At 66.8% G+C, this 22,137-nt stretch overlaps 12 protein-coding genes across 12 annotated transcripts; 6 read left to right on the top strand and 6 right to left on the bottom strand.

Moving 5' to 3' along the window:
- The first annotated feature begins 1,613 nt into the window (after positions 1-1,613).
- On the top strand, positions 1,614-3,165 carry MICPUCDRAFT_25883 (uncharacterized protein). The gene is made up of 2 exons (XM_003057378.1): positions 1,614-2,066; positions 2,239-3,165. Exons 1-2 carry the CDS (start codon positions 1,629-1,631, stop codon positions 3,028-3,030), a joined length of 1,230 nt encoding a protein of 409 aa, XP_003057424.1. The 5' UTR covers positions 1,614-1,628; the 3' UTR covers positions 3,031-3,165.
- A 239-nt stretch (positions 3,166-3,404) lies between these two features.
- MICPUCDRAFT_56568 (ATP-dependent DNA helicase) lies at positions 3,405-6,136 on the top strand (the record flags this gene model as incomplete). The annotated part of the gene is made up of 3 exons (XM_003057377.1): positions 3,405-3,950; positions 4,093-6,075; positions 6,110-6,136. 3 exons carry the CDS (start codon positions 3,405-3,407, stop codon positions 6,134-6,136), a joined length of 2,556 nt encoding a protein of 851 aa, XP_003057423.1.
- Positions 6,137-6,481: 345 nt separating this feature from the next.
- On the bottom strand, positions 6,482-6,733 carry MICPUCDRAFT_56567 (uncharacterized protein; the record flags this gene model as incomplete). Its single annotated transcript, XM_003056900.1, has 1 exon — positions 6,482-6,733. The coding sequence occupies one exon, from the start codon at positions 6,731-6,733 to the stop codon at positions 6,482-6,484; it is 252 nt and encodes an 83-aa protein (XP_003056946.1).
- A 329-nt stretch (positions 6,734-7,062) lies between these two features.
- On the top strand, positions 7,063-7,554 carry MICPUCDRAFT_56566 (uncharacterized protein; the record flags this gene model as incomplete). The annotated part of the gene is made up of 1 exon (XM_003057376.1): positions 7,063-7,554. One exon carries the CDS (start codon positions 7,063-7,065, stop codon positions 7,552-7,554), a length of 492 nt encoding a protein of 163 aa, XP_003057422.1.
- Positions 7,555-7,616: 62 nt separating this feature from the next.
- MICPUCDRAFT_14767 (uncharacterized protein) lies at positions 7,617-8,515 on the bottom strand (the record flags this gene model as incomplete). Its single annotated transcript, XM_003056899.1, has 3 exons — positions 7,617-7,911; positions 8,098-8,263; positions 8,401-8,515. 3 exons carry the CDS (start codon positions 8,513-8,515, stop codon positions 7,617-7,619), a joined length of 576 nt encoding a protein of 191 aa, XP_003056945.1.
- A 169-nt stretch (positions 8,516-8,684) lies between these two features.
- MICPUCDRAFT_14899 (uncharacterized protein) lies at positions 8,685-9,656 on the top strand (the record flags this gene model as incomplete). The annotated part of the gene is made up of 1 exon (XM_003057375.1): positions 8,685-9,656. The coding sequence occupies one exon, from the start codon at positions 8,685-8,687 to the stop codon at positions 9,654-9,656; it is 972 nt and encodes a 323-aa protein (XP_003057421.1).
- A 73-nt stretch (positions 9,657-9,729) lies between these two features.
- MICPUCDRAFT_46806 (uncharacterized protein) lies at positions 9,730-12,948 on the bottom strand (the record flags this gene model as incomplete). The annotated part of the gene is made up of 2 exons (XM_003056898.1): positions 9,730-12,529; positions 12,692-12,948. 2 exons carry the CDS (start codon positions 12,946-12,948, stop codon positions 9,730-9,732), a joined length of 3,057 nt encoding a protein of 1,018 aa, XP_003056944.1.
- A 561-nt stretch (positions 12,949-13,509) lies between these two features.
- Positions 13,510-15,891, bottom strand: MICPUCDRAFT_38911 (uncharacterized protein; the record flags this gene model as incomplete). The annotated part of the gene is made up of 1 exon (XM_003056897.1): positions 13,510-15,891. The coding sequence occupies one exon, from the start codon at positions 15,889-15,891 to the stop codon at positions 13,510-13,512; it is 2,382 nt and encodes a 793-aa protein (XP_003056943.1).
- A 308-nt stretch (positions 15,892-16,199) lies between these two features.
- On the top strand, positions 16,200-17,889 carry MICPUCDRAFT_56559 (uncharacterized protein; the record flags this gene model as incomplete). Its single annotated transcript, XM_003057374.1, has 2 exons — positions 16,200-17,848; positions 17,886-17,889. The coding sequence occupies 2 exons, from the start codon at positions 16,200-16,202 to the stop codon at positions 17,887-17,889; spliced, it is 1,653 nt and encodes a 550-aa protein (XP_003057420.1).
- A 164-nt stretch (positions 17,890-18,053) lies between these two features.
- Positions 18,054-19,313, bottom strand: MICPUCDRAFT_32507 (uncharacterized protein; the record flags this gene model as incomplete). The annotated part of the gene is made up of 1 exon (XM_003056896.1): positions 18,054-19,313. The coding sequence occupies one exon, from the start codon at positions 19,311-19,313 to the stop codon at positions 18,054-18,056; it is 1,260 nt and encodes a 419-aa protein (XP_003056942.1).
- A 417-nt stretch (positions 19,314-19,730) lies between these two features.
- Positions 19,731-20,720, top strand: MICPUCDRAFT_15117 (uncharacterized protein; the record flags this gene model as incomplete). Its single annotated transcript, XM_003057373.1, has 1 exon — positions 19,731-20,720. A coding segment is annotated over one exon (990 nt), but the record flags the coding sequence as incomplete, so codon positions are not given.
- Positions 20,721-21,504: 784 nt separating this feature from the next.
- Positions 21,505-22,008, bottom strand: MICPUCDRAFT_15114 (uncharacterized protein; the record flags this gene model as incomplete). The annotated part of the gene is made up of 1 exon (XM_003056895.1): positions 21,505-22,008. The coding sequence occupies one exon, from the start codon at positions 22,006-22,008 to the stop codon at positions 21,505-21,507; it is 504 nt and encodes a 167-aa protein (XP_003056941.1).
- Between the last annotated feature and the right edge of the window lie 129 nt (positions 22,009-22,137).

Below are 22,137 nucleotides of genomic sequence, written 5' to 3'. Positions count from 1 at the left end.
TTGGCGCCGCGTGCGACCACTTCGGCGGCCACGACGTCGCCGCCCTCGCGCCAGACCGCGTGCACGTCACCACGAGCGTGCCTGTCGAGGAGCGACGCGCGGGCGGGGGGAACGAGACGTCGGTCGAGCTCGAGCGGAGCGACGAGCTTGGACGAGCGGGCGGCAAGAAATATCAAAAAATATCTCGCGCGAGGCGAGGCGCGCACCGTCGTGCGCGTGCCCCAGCGCGAGCGGCGCGGAGTGCGCCGTCGACGCGGCGAACACCCGCCCGCTCGCGAGGTCGAGCACGACGAACGAGAACCTGTGCGACTCGTCGCTGAGCGCGCGGACGGCGAGCTTCAGCGCGACCGCGCGCGCGCGCGGCTCGTCGTCGCCCTCGCGCGCGTCTCTGAACGCGCGCGCGACGCGCGGCGCGTCGAGCGTCGAGGAGACGAGGACGACGACGAGTTCGTCGGTCGCGAAAACCTGCGGCGCGTGCGCGGGGCCCGACGCGGACGCGCGCGGGGTCCCGGCGCCGACGTAGACGATCGCACCGCACTCGCGCTCGAGGACGGCGTAGTGCGCCGGCGCGGTCGCGAGCGCGGACTTGACCGCGACGCTGGGAGCGCGGGGGAGGGAGGCGACGGGACGGATGTTAGGCGGGAAGACGTAGAGACGGACAGGTGGACGGGCGGGAACGTCTAGATGTGAAATGGATGCCGCGCGAGATTCCGCGCGCGGAGACCGCGTCGTGCGCGCCGCGCGACCGACGCGACGACGCGCGCGTTCGCGAACGCGCGAAGATGGTCGCGAAGAACCCAAAATTGCCGAGCGCGGGAGCGTCGCGCGAGGCGCCGGGACGAACCTCGCGTCCTCCGCGTCCGCGTCCTTCGGAGGCAAGACCGCGGCGAAGAGCACTTTGCCCGCGGCGACGATCGATTTCCGCTCTTCGCCCGCGGACGAGGGCGGCCGCGGACTCGACGCCTTCGCGCCGGACGGTTTGAACCCGCCCATGGCCGACGACTCGACGGCGTCGACCGATCTCCCGCGCGCGCGTCGCGTCCGCGCGGCGGCGAAGTCCCGCGCGAAAAGCGCGTTCGGTCAGACAAAAGAAGTGGCTTCGCGCCTTTTCTTCGTGCTTGCGTGGCACCGGTCGGTCGCGAAAAGACGCGGTTTCAACCAGACCCCGGGCTCGGTTTCAAGAGCGCGCTCCAGACCTCGAGAGTGACAGGAGAGTGACGAAAGTCCACCTGTCAACTGCAGGCGTTTTGATAGGTCGCTCGGACGCGCTTCGCGCCTCTCTGCAGCGTTGCGTTGCGGGGGTCCACCGTCCCGCGCGATCGCGGTCCGCCATGTCGCGTCGCGCCGGCTTGGGGGACGACCGCGCCCGCCGCCGGCGGCGGCGGACGCCGATCCTTACCCCCGGCGATCGCGTCCTCCTCGCGACGCTCGTCGCGACCGCGTGCGTCTTCGCGTCGAGCGCGACGCGAGCCGTCGCGACGGGGGGGACCGGCCGAATATCCGCGCGGTGGTGGAAATCGCGCGACGACGACGACGACGCGTTCGCGTTCGACTCGAGCGCGCGCAGGATGCTGGAAGAATCCAGCGGCACGGACACGCACATCGCGCTGTATCTGATCATCCCGTTCATGTCCGCGATCGTCGGATACGCCACGAACATCGTCGCGCTGCAGATGACGTTCTACCCGCTCGAGTTTTTCCCGAGCTTTCTCAAGTTCGCGCAGGTGCCCGGGCAGCCGTTCGGGCTCCTCGGCGGGTGGCAAGGGATCATCCCGAGCAAAGCCGGGAAGATGGCGGGCATTCTCACGGACTTGATGACGACGAAGCTGATCGACGTCGCGGAGATGTTCGGGAGGATCGTCCCGCACGACTTCGCGGAAGTCCTCGCGCCCGCGGTGAAGGCGAGCACGTACACCATCTTCAGCGACATCATGAACGCCGAGGCGCCGTTCGTATGGAAGTCGCTCCCGAACGCGGTGCAGCAGGACATCGTGCTGGAGGTCATGGGGGGTGTGCCGGAGTTCTTAGAGGGGCTCACGCAGGACTTGATCGAGAACATTTACGAGGTGCGCGGGCGTCGAGTCGAACGCGCGCGTCGAGCCGGTGTCGTTTTGTTTTTTTTTCTCGCGAGGCGCGTCCAGTCGTCCCGACCCGCCGCGGTGGACCACGCGGCGACCGACTCACCTCGCGCACTCCCACCTCCACCCCATCTGTGCTCGACGACCGCGTACGAAACAGGTTCTAGACATCAAGTCCATGACCGTCGGGCTCGCGGAGGCGAACAAAGCCCTCGTCGTGAAAATGTTCAGAGAGGTCGGCGACAAGGAGTTTGTCATCATCGAACGCAGCGGCGGATACTTTGGCTTCATATTCGGCGTGTTTCAGATGATCATATTCTACATCGTCGACGTGTACGAACCCGAGTACAGCGGGCCGTTACTCCCGGTGTTCGGGTTCATGGTCGGGTGGCTCACGAACTGGGTCGCGCTGAAGCTGATATTCAGGCCGATCGAGCCGACGCCGGTGTGCTGCGGCGCCTTCGTGATTCAGGGCGCGTTTCTGAAGCGGCAAGAAGCCGTCAGCGAAAAATTCGCCGCGCTCAACGCGGAGCTGTTTTGCAACGCCCACAACATCTGGGACGAGATGATGCACGGCGCGAAGAAAGAGCAGTTCAACGCGATGATCAAGAAGCACGCGACGACGTTCTTCGATCGCACCGTCGGCGGCTCCGGCGCGATGGTCGCGAAGACGTTATTCGGGAAGGAGACCTTCGAACGCGTGCGCGGCGGCGTCGCCGACGGCCTCGTCAAGCAGCTGCCGTCGATACTGCCCATCTCGTACGACTACCAGGACGAGGTGCTCCTCATCGAGGACACCGTGAGAGAGGCGATGCGGGTGCTCCCGCCCGCGGAGTTCGAGGGGGTGTTACATCCGGTGTTCGAAGAGGACGAGATCAAGCTCATCTTCGTCGGCGGCGTCCTCGGGGCGCTCGTCGGGTTGGCGCAGTACACGCTCATCTTCGCGTCGTGAGCCGAGGCGGGCGGAGGGTGGGGGGGGTGAGTTGTGAGTTGATTTATTGGGGTTGATTTATTTTTTGGACGCGGAGGAGCGTCTGTCTTAGCGCATTCGTCGTAGGATTGTTACATATAGCACGATCGTCGACTGTTCGAGGCGCGGCGCGCGCGGCGACACGCCCCGGAGAAGGCGCCACGAGGTGCCGAATTTTTTTCGAGCGGGAAAAAAACCGCCGCGACTGGAACAACTCAAAAAACGCGGGAGGCTCCCACACGCACGATCGCGCGTCGATGCTCGCGGGACCCGCCCGCGCGTCCCACGTCGCGGCCCCGGGACGCGACACGCGCGGTGGGCGAGCGAGTCATCGCGCGGGAAGAGTCGTTCCCGTCATGCGCGCGCGCGTCGCGCGCCGCGTCACCGCGCTCGCTTCGAACGCGCGAAGAAGCGCAGATCTCGCGTCGATCGCGAGCGGGCGGTGCCTCGCGCGCGCGGCGCTCGGCGCGGCGCCGACGCCGGGCGGCGGCTCGAGCGCGCGGGGTAACGACCAGCGCGGGCAGACGCGATGGATTGGGCAGAGGACCGCGATCGCCCCGGGCGCGGGCGCGCCCGCGGACTTCACGCGGCGGTCGCCTCAGATCCCGATCCCGCCTCAACATCAGACGACGCCGGTTCGAGGACCGCCGCCGCGACAGCAGCCTTTGACTCCGACGACGCCGCCGCAACGAGGGGACCAGAGCCACCTCGAGGGGATGAACGACGAGCAGCGCGCGGCCATCTTGGCCCCGATCGCGGCGCCGATGAAGGTCCTCGCGGGGCCCGGGTCGGGAAAGACGCGCGTGCTCGTTGGACGCGTGACGCACCTCATCAACGAGCTCGGCGTCCCGCCGAGTCAGGTGCGTTCTATACACTGGTCCCCATACGACCGCGTTGGCGTGGTGAACGCCGATCCTTAAGGACTTTTCCCGGCGCATCTCTCCGCCCATCCCTCGCTTTCAATCCCCGCCCGCGTTGCCTTTCAACTCCACCTGACGCCTTTGAACTCCACCCCGACATTGGCTTGTATGGAACGGCCCTCAGATCTTGTGCATCACGTTCACGAACAAGGCTGCGAAGGAGATGAAGGAGCGGTTGGTCGCGAACGTGGGCGTAGAGAACGCCAAGGCGATCACCGCGGGGACGTTCCATTCCGTCGCGGCGCGGATGCTTCGGAAGGACGTCCACGCGCTCGAAAACTACGGAAGAGGAAACGACTTCGTGATCTACGACGAGACGGACACGAAAGCGCTGCTGCGTAAGATTCTCGTCGAGAAGTTCAAAGAGGAAAAGAAGAAAGTCGACGCCGGGATGGTGAAAGGGAGGATATCCGCCGCGAAGTCCGCGGTCGATCACTGCGTCGGTGTCCCCGGCTCGAGAATGGTACGCGCGCTCGTCGACGCGCGGCCAAACTTAAAGTTCGACCCGGGCGTGAAGAATCACTTCGCGGCGGTGTACGACGAGTACGAGGCGAACCTGAGGGCGTCGAACGCGCTCGACTTCGACGACTTGCTCTCCGCGACCGTCGCGCTGCTGAAATCCAGCGGACCGGTGCGGCAGCACTACCAACAGCGGTGGAGGCACGTTCTCGTGGACGAGTTCCAGGACACGTCCCTGTCGCAGTACGAGCTCATTCGCGAGCTCGCGCTGCCGCGAGGGCAGGTGTTCGTCGTCGGCGACGTCGACCAGGCCATTTACAGCTGGCGCGGCGCGGAGGTGGCGAACATCCGCACCAAGTTTGACGACGATTTCTTCGGCGCGGACACCGTGATGTTGACGAAAAATTACAGGTCCACGGCGACCATCGTGAAAGCCGCGCGGGCGGTGATCGGCGAGAGCCTCTCGCGCTCGCCGCTCGAGCTCGACGCGGTGCAGCCGGGGGGTAAAGACGTCGCCGTCGTCGCGACCGAGGACGAGGTCGAGGAGGCGGAGTTCGCCGCGCGAGAGGCGGCGCGCGCCGCCCGCGACGGCGTCCCGCTGAAGGAAATCGCGGTGTTGTACCGCACGCATCATCAGTCGCGGCCGCTCGAGGAGGCGTTCGTTCGCGCGGGGGTGCCGCACGTCGTCATCGGCGACACCGCGTTTTACACGAGGAAAGAGATCAAGGACGCGGTCGCGTACTTGAGGGTGTTGCTGAACCCGCGGGACAGCGTCAGCCTCGCGCGGATCATCAACACGCCGCCGCGGAAGATCGGACCCGGCACGCTCGAGAAGTTGACGACGTGGAGCGACAGCTTGCCGTGGGACGATGGGATGCCGCAGCCCCTCGGCGCGGCGCTCCTCAGACGAACGTGGGCGAACCCGGACCAGGGGTTGGAGGAGGACGACGTCTTGCCGTCCGCGAAGGAGATGGGCCTCGGCGCCGCCGCGCACAAGTCGGTGTCAAACTTTTGCCGTCTGATGCGGGATTTGGAAGTCGTCATGGAAGGGTCCACGCCCGGTGAGCTGATCGAGGCTGTCGTGAAGTCGACCGGGTTCAAGGAGTACCTCATCGATCAAGAGAACGGCGACGAGCGCTGGGGGTTCATCAAAGAGCTCATCTCGATCGCGAACGAACCGAGCGCGACCGACGGGATGGACTCGCTGGAACCTGAGGACGACGCGACGGCGCCCGCGACCCCGGCGACGGGCGAGAAAGGCCTGATGGACTTCCTCGAAGGCGTCGCGCTCCTGATGTCCGCAGAGACGCGGTCCGAGGACGCGCAGGCGGACGCGGTGAAGCTCATGACGATGCACGTGGCGAAAGGCTTGGAATTCGACACCGTGTTCATCACGGGATGCGAGGATAAGCTGATTCCGATGGAGAGTTTCCAGAAGGACGGACGCGAGGAGATGGACGAAGAAGTGCGTCTGTTCTACGTCGGCATCACGCGCGCGAAGCGGAAGCTATTCCTCTGCCGCTCCGCGAAGCGCACGCGGTTCGGCCTCACGACGTACCCGGACCCGAGCCCGTTTCTGGCCGTCATCCGAGACGCGCTCGTCGGCGGCGGCGCGGCGAAACCGCCGGCGATTCCCGTGCCGACAGACGTCGGCGAAGGCGCGGGGAAGAGCGAGCGTTTAGCCGCGCACCTGGCCGCGAACGGCGTGAGGGCGGCGATCGGAAGCCACGAGACGTTCCGCGGCGGGCGCGGCGTCGGCGGCGCCCGCGGCGCGAACGGGGGGAGAGGAGCGGGGAGAGGCGGCGGCGGCGGCGCGCGGCGCGACGATTTGCCCGCGAGAAGGGAAGCCGCGGAGCCGGCGGATCCGGAGGCGACGAAGCGACGCGCCGCTCGGAGAGCCGCCGCGTCCGCGAGAGCCGCGGCGAAGGGGGCGGCGGCGGCGAAGGGGGGCGCGTCGTCCGCGCCGCCGCGAGCCGCGCCGAGGGGACGCCCGCGAAGAGGACCGAGCGAGTAGACGGATAGGATATTTATGTACACGCGGATCGCGTCCTCCCTCAAAACGAGACTCCGTTTTCTTCGCAAAACACGGCGCCGATGAAGTTCGTGCACGGGAAAAAGATCGCCTCTCCCTGCGTGAGGTCGTCGATGTTCTGCTCGATCTCCGCCTCGGTCAAATCGAGGGCGAGACCTTCGCGTATGGTGACGTACTCCGCCCCCGCGTAAAACGTCGGAACCGTCGCGGAGAGTTCGTACCAAACGATTTCGTAATACCACCGCGGGTCGCCTTCTTCGGGCGGGACGGACATCACCGCGACCCTAGCGACGATCTCCCCGGACGTGCCCGGCGGGATCCCCGTGAGCGTGATGTTGAAGCGGACGACCGGGGTCGTCGTTTCCGTCTCGGCCGCGAGGGCTTCCGCGGCGGCGGCGGCGGCGGCGGCGGTTCCCGCGGCGGAGGCGGAGACGACGACCCCGGTCGTCGGCTGCCAAATCAAGCTGACGGGGATTCAGCAGGGGCTGTCCGGGGGGGACGTCGTCGGGGGGGAGGTGCTGTCCGACGTGTTGGAAGAAGGTGGCGCGCGGTGGTGTTACGAAGACGTCGGGTAGGTTCTGTTCGCGGCGCTTCCGCCGTCGTATGCGGAGGCGGTGTAGGTCCTCATCCGCGGCGGAGATGGTGAGCTCGCCGCCGTCGACGACGAGCTCGGGCGCGAGCGCGGGAACGCGCTCGGACTCGCGCGCGGTCGTCGTCGTCGCCGTCGTCGTCGTCGTCGCGGACGCCGCGTCGCGAGACGCGGCCGAGGAAGGGGACGACCTCGGGAGGACGTCCGAGGCTCTGGTCGCGCGCGTCTCGCGCGCGCTCGTCTCGCGCGCGCCGCGGCCGACGGCGAGCGGCGCCGCGCGCGCGGGCGTCGCGAGGGCGACGAAGGCGGCGAGCGCGGCGACCGCGAACGCGAGCGAGCGACGCGTCATCGCGTGGTGGTTTGTGTGGTGTGCGCGCGAGGCGTCCGAGACGAGCGTCGACCGACGAAACGGGGTCGCGCGCACGCTCGTGGAACGCGCGAGGCACGAACGGTCGAGCGTCAGGTATCAGGCGGTCGGTTCTCTGTCGTTATCCCTAGTGAGCTAATAGCGACGCGCGAGCCCCCTCCGCGCCGCCGCGAAAGCCGCCGCCCGTCCCTCCCCGTCGCGTCATAACCCCGTGAGCAGCAACTCCAACGCCTGCGCCTCGTCCCCCGCGGCTCGCGCGAGCGCGTTGACGATGTCAACCTCCGGGAATCCCATCTCTTTGAACTTCTCCATCTTTTCATCCTTGGCGCCGTCCTTGGCGTGCTCCTCCGTCCACGCCTTCGCCGTCGCGTTGAACAGCGCGATGTCGTCCAGGTACTGCCTCGCGACGACCGCGTCTTGCGGGTCGCTCGGTTCCGGTGAGGACAACAGCGCTTGCAGGGATAACATCGCGGTCTTGATAGACAACGCGGGCGACCTGAGACGAAGGTAAAAACAAGACGGACGACGTCAGAGTCAACCGAGCGCGAACGCGCGACTTCTGCGGGGCTGACGACGCGCCGCGCCGACCGACGAAAGCGAGGGACGGAGACTCGAGGCGGGGAACGGAAGGAAGGAGGAAGGAAAGGGCTGAATCGACGGAGAAACCCCCCCTCTCGCTCACCACTGCTCTTTCAGGATGTCGAGGCAGATGGCCCCGTTCGCGGACGACACGTTCGGGTGCCACACTTTCGTGATGAACCGCATCTTCGGCGGTTCGAACGGGTACGCGTTCGTGAGCTGGATGTCCACGACGAACTTCCCGCCCTGGTACGGCGACTCCTCGGGGCCTGCGGGTTTGACGAGTTGGAGTGGAGGGATAGGCGATGAGCGACGAGGGACGCGGCGGCGAGCGACGAGCGATCGAAATGAAATCGCGAAGAAGGAAAGAGGACGCCGAGAGGGCGTCGGATCGTCGGGGACGCACCCAGGATCGTGCCCTGCATGTGCGCCATGTTATCCCCCAGGACGCGGACGGTGACCCCCGAGGTCGTGTCCGCCTGGATCTCCTTTAACTCCTTCGCGAGCCTGTTCGTGTCCATCGTGCCGGCGCGTGGAAGACTGCCGAGATCCGCGGCCTCGTCTAGCTCGTCCTGGGTTTTCCCGACCACGCCGCGCCGCGTGCGACCCGTCGCGTCGACGCGGTTTTCCCTCTCGGGGACGCGCTACCACGCGCCTCACATCGACGCGCGCGCGCTCCAGCTCGCGTCCATGGCGACCCCGACCCGCGCGCTCGCGCGCGTGGCGACGCCCTCGTTCGCACCCCATCGCGCGCGGAACAACGTCCGCGGGCGACGCGCCGCCGCCGTCGCGCCGCTCGGGGCGTCGTCGTCGTCGTCGTCGTCGTCGTCCGCAGCCTCCCCGTCGCCCGTCGCCGTGCCGAGCGAGTACGTCACGCTCGCGAGAAACCTCGTCGACGCCGCGGGCGCGATCACGACGAAGTACTTCCGCACGCCGCTCGAGATCGACGACAAGACGGACGACAGCCCGGTGACGATCGCGGACCGAAGCGCGGAGGCGGCGATGCGAGCGATGGTGAGGGCGAACTTCCCGTCGCACGCCATCTTCGGCGAGGAGGAGGGCATCGAGCTCGGCGACGGCGGCGAGAGCGAGTGGACGTGGGTGTTCGACCCGATCGACGGCACGAAGAGCTTCATCACGGGGAAGCCGCTGTGGGGGACGCTCGTCGCGCTGTTGAAAGACGGCGTCCCCGTGCTCGGGGTGCTCGATCAGCCGGTGTTGAAGGAGCGATGGGTCGGCGTGCAAGGGCAGGCGTCGACGTTCAACGGAGCGCCGATCGCGGTGAGGCCGTGCGCGTCCATAGAAGACGCGTACGTGTACTCCACGACGCCGCTGATGTTCGAGGGGGATAACCTTGCGCCGTACGAGCGCGTCGCGAAGGCGTGCAAGGTGCCGATGTACGGCTGCGATTGTTACGCGTACGGATTACTCGCGTCCGGGCACGTCGACGCGGTGATCGAGGCGGACTTGAAGCCGTACGATTACATGGCGCTCGTGCCGATCGTGAAGGGCGCGGGCGGGGAGTTCACGGACTGGCGAGGGGAGGAGTTGAGGTGGCAAGGGAGCGCGGAGGCGCTCGCGAGCGGGGATTTTCAAGGCGAGGTGATCGCGACGGGGGACAAGAGGACGCACGAGAGCGCGCTCAAAGTCATGGCGGCGTGATGCAATTTTTTCTATGTATGATGTCTAGTACGAAAGTACGTAGGTAGTCTAGTCTATCCATCAGTCTCTTCTACTACTCTTCGTCGTCGCTCGCTTCGGGCGAGGACGTCGTGTGCGCGCTATGATAATCGTCTTCGTCGTCGACCTCGTCCTCCTCGTCTCCGTCGATCGCGTCCCCGCGTTGATCCCGCCGCTTGAGACCATTACACATCTGCTTCGCGGCGATGTCCCTCGCGACGTCCCCGGCCTTGACGTTCGGGTCGTCGTCCTCGGCGACGCTCTCGCCGCAGAGCCGCCGCGCGTTCAGCGTCATCGGATGCGTCGCCCCGAGCGCGTTCTCGAACAACGTTTTCGCGCGCGTCGAGAGCTGGTTCGCTTCCTCTGACGCGTTCCATTCCGTCGGATCGCGTCGAAACGCGAACGCGGCGACGCGCGGCTGGAGCTGCTCGAGAATATGCCCCGCGAAGCTCAGCGTCTTCCCGAGATCTTTCGTCGCCGTCGCCGCGTCGACGCTATCGCCGAGGCCGGCGGCTTCGAACCGTCTCAAAGCCTTGCGAAAGAGCGTCGTCGCGGTCGCGACGGTCAACAAGACGATGATGATGCCTGCCGAGGTTTGATGCCCGTGCACTCCTCCGTAGACGCGAACCTGAGCGCACGCTTCGCAGTACGCCACCTCAGCCTGCACGGCGATGGCGATCGCGATTTCTCTCTCGTCCCCCACAAGTTTCCACGCGAGGCGCGCGTTCGCCGCCGCGGCGGACGCTTCGTAAAATCGCACGTACTGCGTTTCCCACCTCCCCCACTCAAAATGTTGTCGCGGCCTTTCGCTCGTGGAATGCTCGGCTAAAATTTGTCCACGACACAGCGGCCGAACGTCAAAGTCTTCCGAGTCTTCGTCCTCGTTCGGTCCCGCCGCGACTCTCTCCGCGATGGCGGCGTCGTCCATCCGTAGGATAGGACCGAGTATCTCGTTCAGTTTCCTCTCATTCTGGACTACGTCCGCGTCGTCGCCGCCGAACCTGACCGGGTCGCGATATTCCGGCCAGACGCCCAACGGCGACCACGGCATTCGCTTGAACTCGTATTCGTCCATCGCCCCGATCGCGACGTGTTGCGCCGCGAGCGCGAGCGCGCGCGCGTGCGCTCGCAGCGCGCGCCCGAGCTCTTTCAACTTTCTTTTTTCTCTTTCTTTTTCTCTCGGACTGCCGGCGGGATACCCGGGACTATACCCGGGCATGCGCGACTGCGCGTTGGCCACCGCTCGAGCGCTGAACGCCGTCGCCAAAACCAAATCGCGGGCGTCGTCCCCGTCGTCTCTCACGTACGTGCTGGCGTACAGACGATCGACGAGGTACGTCGAGATGTCCACGCGGTCCGCGTCGTCGTCGCCGCGCTCGTCGCGCATGTCGCGCATGAAGCTTGGGAAAAGGGGATGCAAGCGCGCGCTCAGGAGGATCTCCGCGGCGGCGTCGAAGAGGCCTTCCCTCGCGAGCCGCCTCGCGACGACGCGGACTCGCGACTTCGCTTGTTTCATCACCGCCGCTTGTTTCAATATCTCTTCCTGTTCACGCGCCGACTTTTCCCAGTCGTCATAATCCGAGGTCATGATCTTCATCAAGTGATGTGCGTACGCGGGCACGAACCAGGAGATCCAGTCCGTCTGTCGCGCGCCGCTGTCGTCGGCGACGCGCGCATCGTCGCTAAAGAGAAATGCCAAAGCGACGGACAACGCCGCGGCGTTGGCGCCCGCGTTTTGTCGGTGGCGACGGCTCGTTCGGTCCGGGACCGCGCGCGCCTCCCCGGGCTTGGTGACGATCCCTTGGAACACCGCGGAGACCGCGGCCCAACACGACAGCCACGTCTCCCCTGGCAAAAGCGCGACGGCGTCCTTCGAGATGCGCCGCGCGAGGAGCGGAATCTCGGCGTCGAACAGCGTCTCCGTCGTCGCGATGGACGCCGCGAGCTCGGCGACGCGGTCGCCCACCGCCGCGGCCGCGACGATCATGTCGTGCGGTGCGAGGTGGCTGATCACGCGAGCTCGCGCGTCCGTCGGGAGGTCGCCCCACGACGTCGACGTCGACGTCGCGGTCTCCCCGTGATGGCCGTCGCGCGCGCCCATCGCGGCGGCGTCCACGTCCACGTCCATCGCCGCCGCCGCCGCGTCGGCGCCGAGTCGCCGACGACGACCGCGCGCGCGCGTCATCATCTGCGTCTGCGTCTTCTTCGCGCCGCGGGATTTGAAGCGGACCCGCGCCTCGCGTTGGTCGTCCGCGAGGCGGCCGCGCGCGGGTCTCGCGTTGTGGTGTCTTAGTTTTTCCTCTCGTGCCTTCTCGGACGACGCGAGCGAAAAGAACGGAGCGCTCGAGCAACGACGCCGGCCGACGGCAGAACCGAACGCGCGCGCGGCGATGTCCCTCCCGTCCACCGCGTCCGCGGCGATCCGCGACGTCCTCTCCGTCCACTTCGACGTCGTCCTCGACGATCTCGCGTCGCTCCCGCTCCCGCCGCACCGGCGGCACCCGGGCGGCGGCCCGGGCGGCGCGCGCTTCGTCGGCGGCGGGAAGCACGCGGTGCGCGTGGTCACTCTGAACCACAACGACACCGTCGGCGACGCGCTCGCGAAGCTGAGCCGCCACAGGATCCTCTCCGCGCCGGTGATGATCCAACCGGACGTCCTGGACGCGGACTGCATGAACCATCGCAGGGCGTACGGCGCGGACCCGGACGCGCGCGTCGAGCCCGCGACGCTCCTGGGGTTCTTCGACGTCGCCGACGCGTCGCGCGCGCTCGCGAGACAGCTCCCCGCGGACGACGCCGCGGACGGCGCGAAGCCGCGGCCGCCGTGCCGCAACGTCCTGTCGTGGATGAAAACCCTAGAGACGATCGAGAAGAGGGTCACGACGCAGACGCTCATTCAAGTCCTCGGCGACGACGCGGAGCTCATGTACCAGGCGAGCGCGCGGTACGGCACGCTGTTCGAGGCTATTCGGGACGGATTCTTGGGGAAGTACTCGCCGTCGCACGGCGTGACGCACCGGATCGCCATCTTCGACGAGAGTGGCGAGATCGTGCGCGTCGTGAGCATGTCCGACGTCGTCAGGTACCTCACGAGCAAGGTGGACGCGCTCGGCGGGATCGGAAAGACGTCGATCAAGACGCTCGGGCTGTGCAAAGAAAAGCCCCTCGGCTTGGTCACGGTGAAGCCGACGACGCCCGCGATCGAGGCGTTCGCGGAGATGTGCGAGGAGCCCGTCTCCGGGGTCGGCGTCGTGGACGACGACGACGAGCTCATCGCGAACTTGAGCGCGTCGGACCTGCGGTGCATTCAACCGGAGCACTTCGGGATGCTCGGCTTGCCCACCGCGGAATTTTTGGCGCTCCTCCACGGCACGAGTTACTCCGGGTTCTCGCACGCCGTCTCCGCGTCCAAGGATAACCCGTTCTTCGCGAAGATGTCCGAGGGCGGGTTCCGCCGGTCCGGGCCGCTGCTCATCGTCGCGCGACCGACGGACGCGTTCGAGGAGGTTCTCAACAAGATCGTCGAGCACGGCGTGCATCGGGTGTACGTGTGCGAGCCGGAGTCGACCGCGCGGCGTCGTCACGCTCACGGACATCCTCGCGTTCGTCGCGGACGCCGCGGAGGGCGCCGCCGGCGAAGGCAGGGAAGGCGCGCCGCTGTTTACGGAGGACGAGAAACCGAAGGAGGCGTACACGAAAGCGGAGTGACGAAGGAAGAAGGAAGCGCGCGAACGAAGGATGAGACGAAGAGAACGACGTTCTGTGTGTGTGGTGTCGTCGTGAACGCGTGACGACGACCGAAACGACCCGAACGCGCGCGCTACAGTAGACTAGTCTAATCGTGCGTCTGCCCGGCTGTCTTCGCCGCCGCCGTCGAACCGCCGCCGCCGCCGTCGCCCGCGCCCATTCTCCCCAACTCCCCCGGGTCAATCTCTAACACTTCTTTGTGGTTCAGAGGCATGCAGTACATCCGTCCGTCCGCGCTCATGACGCCGCCCTCCCACTTGTTCAGTCCCCCGAAAGGCCCGCCGACGGTTTCCACGATTGGCTCCGCCGCGCGGTCGCTAAACGTTCGCACCGTGAGCACCGTCTCGGACTTCAACGGGATGCCCCAAATCACGCCGTCGCCGCTCACGAACCCGTTCTGCCACTTGTTCTGAACGATCCGCTCGCCCTCTAAGCTCCCGCCGATCTCGCGAACGACGTCCGTCTCCGTGTCGATCTGCAACACGTGGTCTGCGTCGGAGGGAATGAAATACAAACGCCGGTCGCGGCCGAGGACGCCGCCGAGGTACTTGTACTTCCCGTCGCTCCTGTGTTTCCCCGTCCGCAAGTTGGCGCCGATTTCGGTCAACTCCGGGACGTCCCCGGGGACGATCTTCAACACCGTGTCCGCGTGCGCGGGGATGCCGTAGATGTTGCCCTCGTGCCCGACGGCGCCGCCGTGCCACTTCCAGCCGCCGTCCGGGTACTCGCCGAAGAGCTCGCACGCGCCGCCGTTCATCGGGTCGATTCGAAGAACCGATCGGTGGTTCTGCGGCACGCCGTATATGCGCCCGTCCAAACCCATGAGCCCGCCGTACCACTTGTTTCTACCCGGGAACGGCCCGCCGATGAGCGTGCACTCGTCCGTGGAAGGATCGATCTTAAGCACCCGCTCCGCGAACTGCGGGATGCAATAGATGCATCCGTCGTGCGGGGAGTACACCCCGCCGTGGAACTTCCACGGCCCGGTCCCGCATTTCCCCTCCCCGATCGTCGTGATCGTCGGCGCGTCCCCGGGGACGATTTTCAACACCGCGTCCGCGTGGCACGGGAGCCCGTACAGCGCCCCGGTCTTCGGGTCCTTCACCGCGCGTAACCACTTGAACTCGCCGGGGTACTCCGGGCCCACGTACTCGACCGCGCCGTCGGACGGATCGATGCGTAACACCCTTCGCGCGAACCCGGGGATCGCGTAAATTCGCGCGTCGTCGCCCAAGAGTCCGCCGAGGTACTTCTCGCGCCCGAGCAGCGGCCCGCCGATGAGCGCGAGGCGGTCGTCTGCGGCGTCGACGCGGCGGGAAATCGCCGGCGGGTCCGACGCGCGTTTTCGTTCGCGGCGTCTCCGTCCTTCGCCTCCGCTCTCCCCCTTCCCTTTCTTCCTGTCCCTCGGCTTCGGCTCCGCGTGCGTCTCGTACCGCTTCGCCGTGCGCTTGCACCACGTCCCGAACTTCATCGTTTTAAACTTCGCGCAGCTCGGGATGACCGGCGACGGCGGCGGTCGCAGCGTCGCGCCCGGCGCCGGCCGCCAAAAAAACGTCGCGACGACGCGTCCCAACCCCAACGCCTCCGGATCCACGACCGCGACTCTGTGCCGCGCCGCCGGGTACGCCCCGCTCGTGATTCGATCCATCACGCTCCCGACGAGCACGCACGCGACGCCGTGCCCGTGCAGCGGCACCTCCGTCCAAATCCCGGAGTCGCCGCTCGACAGGTGTTCCAACCCCTTCGCGCCGGCGACGACGCCTGCCGCGTCGTGCACCACCACGGACACGAGGCTCGGGTCCGTGTGCACCGGGAGCAGAACGGTCTTGTCCGCGGAAGACGCGCTCGACGCTCTCGACGCGCCGGCGACGGACACCGCGTGCGGCGGGCTCGCTTTCGGTCGGTACCGCTTCACGTGCCACTGCGCGTTGGACGCGAGCGGGCCGAACGCATCCTCGAACCATCCGTCCGGGATCTCCATGCGTCGCTCCATCGCGCGCAGCGTCGCGGTCGCGACGCCGAGGGCGACGTCGAACAGCGCTTTCATCGCGTCTTCGAACGCGGCGGCTTCCGCGGCGTCCTCGCGCGCGGGGGGCACGCTGAACATCGCGCCGTCGCTGAAGACGAACCCCTCGCGGCAGGCGTTGTACGACGACAGCGCGCCCGCGGGGTGCATCCCGGTGACGTGCGCGGTGTCCGCGTCCGCGCGCACGCGGAGCGGGTCGTCCGCGGGGGCGGTCGCGCACGCGTCGAGCGCGCGACGCGCGACGTCGAAGCATCGCGCGTGCGTCGACGACGCCGCGTCGTCGAGGGTGAGACACGCGACGCCGCATCGCCGAAGCGAATCGACGGCGGCGTCGAGACTCGCGTCGTTCGCGGCGGACGTCACCGCGCACGGCTGCGCGTCGTCGCCTTTCGGTTCGCGCGCGTGGGGGGACTCGACCGCGGGCTTGCCGCCGCTGGCGCCCATCGCGACGACGGCGACGCCGCGTCGACGGGGACCGGGGACGGCGCCGGAGGGAGTGTGTGTGTGTGAAGGGTTGGGGACATGCTCGCGCGACACTTGAAAGGATTGAACGGGGGTGTCTAGCTATCACAGTAGGTTTCAAACGCCAAATTCACCCTGTTACCGGAGCTGTTGAAAGGTATCCACCCTCCGCCACAGCTGAACGAACGGCGCGTTCCGAGGGTCGTGCGCGCAGCGTGCTGCGAGCCGCGAGCCGTCGACGACCGCTCGCGCCGTTCTCCCCGCGCTCCACTCCCTCGCGCGCTCGTCTCATGTTCGCCGCGCGCCTCGCCCTCGTCCTCGCCGCGTCGTGCGCGTTCGTCGTCGCGCGAGCCGAGGAGCCGACGTTCGAGGCGCGGACGACGACGCGCCCGACGTCCGCGCGCGCCGGCGAAGACCTCCGCGTGGCCGCGCGCGTCGGGTTCTCGGACGCGTTCTCGTCCTCGCGCGGCGCGCGCCTCGCGCGCTGGTCCGACGCGTTCGACGCGTCGTACGCCACCGTGGAGCTGCACTACCGCGTCATGTGGGACGACGAAACGCGCGTCGTCGCGATGACGCGCGCGCCGTCGCCGTCGCCGTCGTCCGCGTCCGCGTCCGCGCCGTCGTTCGAGGGCGCGATACCCGCGTCCAACCTTCCGACGCGCGGCGGCATGGTGCGATACTGGATCGTCGCGCGCGGACTCGACGGCATGTACGCGCGAAAGCCGTCGAGGCAGGGAGACCACTACGGCGCCGTCGTCGACGCGGAGGCGATCGGCGGCGAGACGACGCTGCCGACGTTGTTCGTCTTCGCGAGCGACGTCGCGGGAAGCGAGCGGGACGACCCCGTGCCGTGTTCGGTCGCGTATCACGAACCCGGGCGCGTCGTTCGCTTCTACGACGGCGGCGTCACGATCCGCAGACGCGGGTCGGGACGGCGGGACAAGGCGAACATGTTCGGGAAGGGCGGCTCCAAGGACTGGCCGAAGCGGAAGTTCAAGCTCGACTTTCGCGGGAAGGCGTTTCGCGCGCGGTGGGACGAAAACGTCCCCGACGTCGAGACGAAGGTGGAGGAGATCAACCTCCACTCGTCGTTCGACGAGCCCGGGGGGACGACGAGTTACCTCAGAGAAACGCTCGCAGCCGCCGCGTTTAAGAGGTTCGGCGTAAAAGCTCCCGAGGCGAGGCACGTCGTCGTCCGACGCAACGGCGAATTCTTCGGTCTCTACGTCATGGTCGAGCAGCCGGACGATTCGTTCCTCGCGCGCGCGGGTCTCGACCCGAGCGGATCCATGTTCAAGGCTGTGCACTGGAAGTACAGCAACTTGCGTCCTCTCGTCCAACACTCATGGGTCCCGTGCGAGTTCGCCCCGGAGTGGGAGAGCGGCTGGGGGCCGTGCCCGGAGGTGTATCGATACGCCGCCGTCGCCAACCCGGACGAGACGCGCGCGGTGGGCGAACTGAAAGCCTTCATAAACGACCTCGACGCCGTGAACCGCGGCGGCGACACGTCGCGACTGTGGGACGTGGTCGACGTGAACGCGGTCGTGAAAGAGATGGCGGTGCAGACCGCGCTGCTGCATCAAGACCGGTGCGCGAAGAACTATTTCGTTCACCGAAACCCTTCGGACGGGAAGTGGAGACGTATTCCGTGGGACATGGAGGACGCGTTCGCGACGGACTACCGCGACCGCGACGGGCGGTGCGACGCGAACGGACGCGAGCCGTGCCGCGGCGATAGCGGGACGTACTGCGTCATGTCGTGCGAGTGGTGGAACAGCCCGTACTTCTGCGACGAGAACCACCCGCAAGACATCTTCACCGAATCCGACGGCCGCTCGACGTGGAACCACCTCGTGAACGCGGTCCTGAAGGACGGCGGCGCCAGGGACGCGTACGCGCGAGAGCTCCAGCGCGCGCTGACGACGCTGCATCTCAGCGGGTTCTTAGAGGACACCGCGCGGGCGACGGCGGAAAAGATAAAAAACGACGCGGCGCGAGACGCGAAAAAGTGGGGACGAGGAGACTTCGCCGCGAGCGTGGACGCGCTAGTGCGGCAGACGCGCGACCGCGCGGCGACGCTGCGCGAGTACCTGTGACGTTACGTTCTCGTACTACAACCAACACGCTACTGTACGCTCACGCCGCTACGTCAGCACGAGCCCGATCTCCGACGACGGCAGCTCCTCGTTTAGCCGCCAGTTGTACAGGTAGTACTGCAAGTTCCCGTCGCCGATGCCAAACTTGAGCGCGCTCAGAATCGCCTCCGGCTCGTTCTCCATTAAATCCAACGCGTTGAAGACGTCGAAATCCCGTTGCTTCGCGAGTATGAGCGCGTCCCCCATCAAATCAAGCAGCGGCGTCTTCCCCGGGACGTTATAGTAACTGTACGCCGCGCGCAGCGTGTCGTGCCCCATCGTGTTTTTGATCACCGTCGACGGGAGCGAGTAAAACGACACGAAATCCGTCACCGCGCCCGGCTTGCCCTCGTCCTCCACGACGAACGAGTACACGACGCCGTCTCTCGGGGACAGGTGGTGCCGCACCTCCGCCTCCGTGAACACCGGCGCGACCGCAAACTTGCGCAGGTATTTGTTCAAGATCACCGTCACCCCGGGGACGTCCTCGTCTCTCATCTCGCGAAGCCCCGGGGTTCGCGTCTTGTTCTCCAACTTGAAGAGTTTTATCGACCGCGCCATCGTGGAACGCGCGTGGAGCGTCGTGAAGTTGATCTCCACGAGCTTCTTAAAATTCAGGGACCGGTGCCAGTACCTCCCCGTGGAGATCGGTCTCGGGAGGACCACGCCCGCGGTGTACGCAGCCTGCCAGATCCCTCTCAAGTTGACCCGCCGCGTGATCTCTCGGATGAGCATCGGCGCCAGACGCTTCGCGCGGAGCTTCTTGTGAATGCACAGAAAGTTGATCTCCGCGAGGTCTATCGCCTTGCCTTTCACCATGACCTTCGCGGGCACGCCGGTGATGAACGCCACGAGCTTCTCGGTCCCTTTCACGCGGACGCCGAGGTGCCAATCCTGGTGATATCCCGGCGGCTGCGTCGCCCACTTGATAAACTCGGGCGAGTACTTGAACCGGAAGATCTCGTCGTCGTCCTCGACGTAGTTGGCCGCGAGGAGATCGAACACCTCCTGCTTCGTCGTGTCGTTCGTGAGGTCGCAGCTGCTCCACTCGAACGCGTCCGGGAGCTTGTACGGCTCCTGCTTCACGTCCGCGACCGCGATCGGATCGTCGATCGGGCCCTCCTCGCCAGCCTTGTTCAGCTCCGGTTTCAGCTGCCCGACGGGCTGCGTCTCCCAGAACGCGTGGTCCGGGACGGAGAGGTTCATGCCGCCGAACTCGCGCTGGACCTCGGTGAGGTCGGGGACGGGGCGTTCATCCTCGTCCGACATGGTCCCCGCGGTCCGGCGCGTCGTGTTCTGAGACGACGGCCGGAGATCGAACACGATCAGAGATCGGCACCACGAGAGCGCTGAAATGAAAGGACTGCCGATCGCGAGTTCCCCTCGCGGCCTCTCCAGCCAGCCAGCAGATCGCGCCAGCTGTTTTGTTTCCGTTGCCGAGCCCCCGCGCGTCCAAAGACGCGAGCGCGAGCGCAGCACGCGCGCGCACAGTCTCGCACCTCGCGCGGGGCTCGTTCGTTCCCTCCGCGAGCGGATAAGACCGCGGCCGCGCGCGACAGCGGCGTTCGCGGCTCGCCGCGCGAAGGAGGGCGCGCGCGCGGACCTCGGCCGCATCTTGGAAGTCGCGACTCGCGAGGTCCCCGGAAAAAAAACAAAGTCAGCGCGCCGCGACGCGATCTCGCCGCCATGTTCGAGGACGAGACGACGCTGACATGGACCGGGTTCTTCGCGTTCGTCGCCGTCGCGATGAGCGTGACGCAGATCATCATGCACCTGCACCGGTACACGCAGCCCGCGCACCAGCGGTTCATCATCCGCGTGATCTTCATGGTGCCAACCTACGCGCTGTGCTCGTGGTTCTCCCTCGTCGATCGCGACGCGTCGCTCTACCTCGAGACGTTCCGCGACTGCTACGAATCGTGGGTCGTGTACAACTTCCTGTCGCTGTGCCTCGCGTACGTCGGCGGGCCCGGGAACGTCGTCAACCGGCTGGGCGGGAAGGAGATCGTCCCTTCGTGGTGGCACGCCACGTGTTGCCTCCCCAGGATGCACGTGGACGGACCGTACATTCGCGCGTGCAAACGCGGCGCCCTTCAGTTTGTCTTCCTCAAGCCCATCCTCGCGATGCTGACGCTCATCCTGACGTGGTGCGGCGTCTACGGCGATCAAGAGATCAAAGGCGACAAGGCGTACCCGTACATCGCGTTCGTGTATAACTTGTCGTACACCGTCGCGTTGTACTCGCTTTTGCTGTTTTACCTCGGCGCGCACGAGCTCCTGCAGCCGTACAAACCACTCCTGAAGTTCGTCTTGGTCAAGGCGGTCATCTTCCTGACGTTCTGGCAGTCGATCCTATGCGCGATTCTCGTGAGCGATGGCGTCTTGAAGGATGGGAAGGATGGCCGCGCGTTGCAAAACGTTTTAATTTGCGTCGAGATGATCATCGCCGCGCCGATGATGTTGTTCGCGTTTCCGTCGACGCCGTACGCGGACTCGAGCAAGATGCACGGGATATCGTTGAAGAACATCGGGCACGCCATCTCGCTAAACGACGTCGTGTCCGACACCGTGCATCAGTTCGCGCCGACGTACCAGGAGTACGTCCTGCACGGCACCGAGGGCGGCGCGGCGAGGAAGTACCGCATGAAGACGCACGTGTTGATGGGGCAAGAGATGCAAATCGCCGCGGCGGGCGCGGGGGCGGGGGCGGGCGCGGGCGCGGGCGCGGGAGGAGGACGCGGCGGCGGGAGAGGCGGCGGACGCGGGAAGAGCCCGGGCGGGGGGCGGGGAGGGAAGAGCTGGAACTCAAACTCGAGGAGGAGTCACGAAGAGAGCGACCGCGCGGGGATGATGGCCAACGCGGGGTTCGAGAACAGCTACGGGACGAGAGACGTCGAGGACGACCTCGAGGATTACTGCGGCGACGAGTGGTACGAACACGAAGAAGCGGAGGCGGCGCACGGCGCGCCGCCGCCGCAACCGCAACCGCAATCGCCGCCGCGGGACCTGCTCGACGTGGACATCGCGACGGTGACGCCGACGCGGCGACTGGCGGGCGGCGCGCTCGCGCCGCTCGGGATGGAGAGCCGGGCGGAGCTGGGGAGCGTGTTCGACATGGTCGCAGACGAGGTCCCCGCGCGCGGCGGGGGGGTCCCGGGCGGGGGGTTCGCGCCGGCGCGGCAGCACGCGCCGATGGGTGGCGGGGGCGCGGGCGCGGGCGCGGGCGGGGGGGCGCCGCCGCCGGCGCCGAGCGGGAACGCGGCGTGGCGCGGGGTGCCCGCGCCCGCGCCGCTCGCGCCGCCGCCGGCGTTTCAGATGGCGCCGCCGCCGAGGGCGACGCCGGAGCCGGCGGACGACCTGTTCTCTGGGTTTCAAGCCGCGCCCAAGTGAGCCGCGGAGCGCTCGTAGTGTGTCGTGTAACATCATGGAGATAATAATACAACCCTCGCGAAAAGCGCCGTCAGTCGAGGTAAAACAACGTCACGATCTTCCGCGCCATCTTCGCCTCCCGACACGTGTCCAACAGTAAGTTCGAGTCGTGAAACGCGAAGCAGATCACCTGCTGCACGCGCGTCAGGATGTCGTCGTTGCATATCCGACTCGCCTCCCCGAGCGGCAGGTGGTCGTTGTCCTCGTTGAAGATCACCTCGCTCCCGCCCTCTCGCACCTTCTCCAGAAGCTCTTGGCTCTCCTCCGGCTGTTTACTCAGAGACTGCGGGAGCAGCACGGTGAGTAGATCCGGCTTCTCCGCGCGCAGCGCGCCGCGGATCACCGCCGCGTTCGTCCCCGTCGCGCCCGAGGTGTAGATGTGATTCTCCGTCAACACGAGCGCGTAGGAGAGGATCTCCACGAGTTGCTGATGGAGGAAGCCCATGTTGCGCGTGCCGAAGAACCCGATGTTTTTCGGCCCTCCCGACTGGATCGCGATGAGCTCCTGGAGGTAGTCCAAATCGCTGCCGCCCATGTCCGGGTTCAGCGCGCGCTCGAGGACCGCGGCGGTGTTCCCTTTCACCACGGTCTCCGCCTGGGACAAGAGCCCGTCGTCGCCGCCGCCGCCGGTGAGGAAGTCCGAGCCCGATCGTCCCGGCCCCGG

Source organism: Micromonas pusilla (genome assembly GCF_000151265.4).
Source record: "Micromonas pusilla CCMP1545 genomic scaffold MICPUCscaffold_3, whole genome shotgun sequence".
NCBI classification, from domain to species: domain Eukaryota; kingdom Viridiplantae; phylum Chlorophyta; class Mamiellophyceae; order Mamiellales; family Mamiellaceae; genus Micromonas; species Micromonas pusilla.
This window is presented reverse-complemented; position numbering and strand designations above follow the sequence as displayed.